The 820-nt window shown below is 38.4% G+C and overlaps 1 protein-coding gene across 1 annotated transcript; it reads left to right on the top strand.

Annotated features, from left to right (window-relative positions):
• Window positions 1-220: 220 nt before the first annotated feature.
• On the top strand, window positions 221-654 carry HOXD13 (homeobox D13; the record flags this gene model as incomplete). Its single annotated transcript, XM_010135510.1, is given in 2 exon segments — window positions 221-238; window positions 240-654. Coding segments are annotated over 2 exon segments (279 nt in total), but the record flags the coding sequence as incomplete, so codon positions are not given.
• Between the last annotated feature and the right edge of the window lie 166 nt (window positions 655-820).

Here is an 820-nt window from a genome sequence, read left to right as displayed (position 1 = left end):
GGCCCCCCAGCCAATGCCCCCGCCGTCCTGCGTGCTCGCTAGCGATGCATGCCTGCAAAGTGATGACAGTCCATCAAGGTTTTGGTGCTTTACTAACGTGCAAATAATGTGGCAGTGTAAATAATAATAAACTGTAAACTACCCTGCATTATTTATTTGCCCGTGAAAACCAGTGCCCAACAAGTATCGGTTAAGCTTTAAACGCCTGTAATAAAATTCTAATTTTTCACATAATGTCTTTTACAATAGGAGACGTTGCACTAAACCAGCCCGATATGTGTGTCTACCGGCGTGGGAGAAAGAAGCGAGTGCCGTACACAAAACTGCAGCTTAAAGAACTCGAGAATGAATATGCCATTAACAAGTTCATTAACAAGGACAAGAGGAGAAGGATATCAGCAGCCACAAACCTGTCTGAGAGACAAGTTACCATTTGGTTTCAGAATAGGAGGGTGAAGGATAAGAAAATAGTCTCCAAACTGAAAGACAATGTATCTTAATCTATTAGTTGCGGACAGTGATGGATATATAAACTCAATTTACAACCAGCTAAAGACTTTAAGAAAGATTTGAAAATATATTTTATTTTTTTTCTCCTTCCAGAGGCAGCGAAATTTCGGAAATCGATTTCCATGAAAGTCAGCGTTTTTCTCTCAGCCTTTTTGAAAATAATAGTATTAATATTTGAAGTATATTTTTTCTTCCCTCTAGGCCAGTATAAACGAATTTGAATATGTTGAACGGTTACAGTCATAATTTTCTTAAACGCTTAATTCTTGGGGGGGGTCTGTATTTTTTTTTTTCTCTGAACAACAACCAG

Source organism: Buceros rhinoceros, unplaced genomic scaffold (genome assembly GCF_000710305.1).
Source record: "Buceros rhinoceros silvestris isolate BGI_N320 unplaced genomic scaffold, ASM71030v1 scaffold16354, whole genome shotgun sequence".
NCBI lineage: Eukaryota > Metazoa > Chordata > Aves > Bucerotiformes > Bucerotidae > Buceros > Buceros rhinoceros.
Note: the sequence above shows the minus strand (reverse complement) of the source record. Positions and strands in the feature narration are given on the sequence as shown.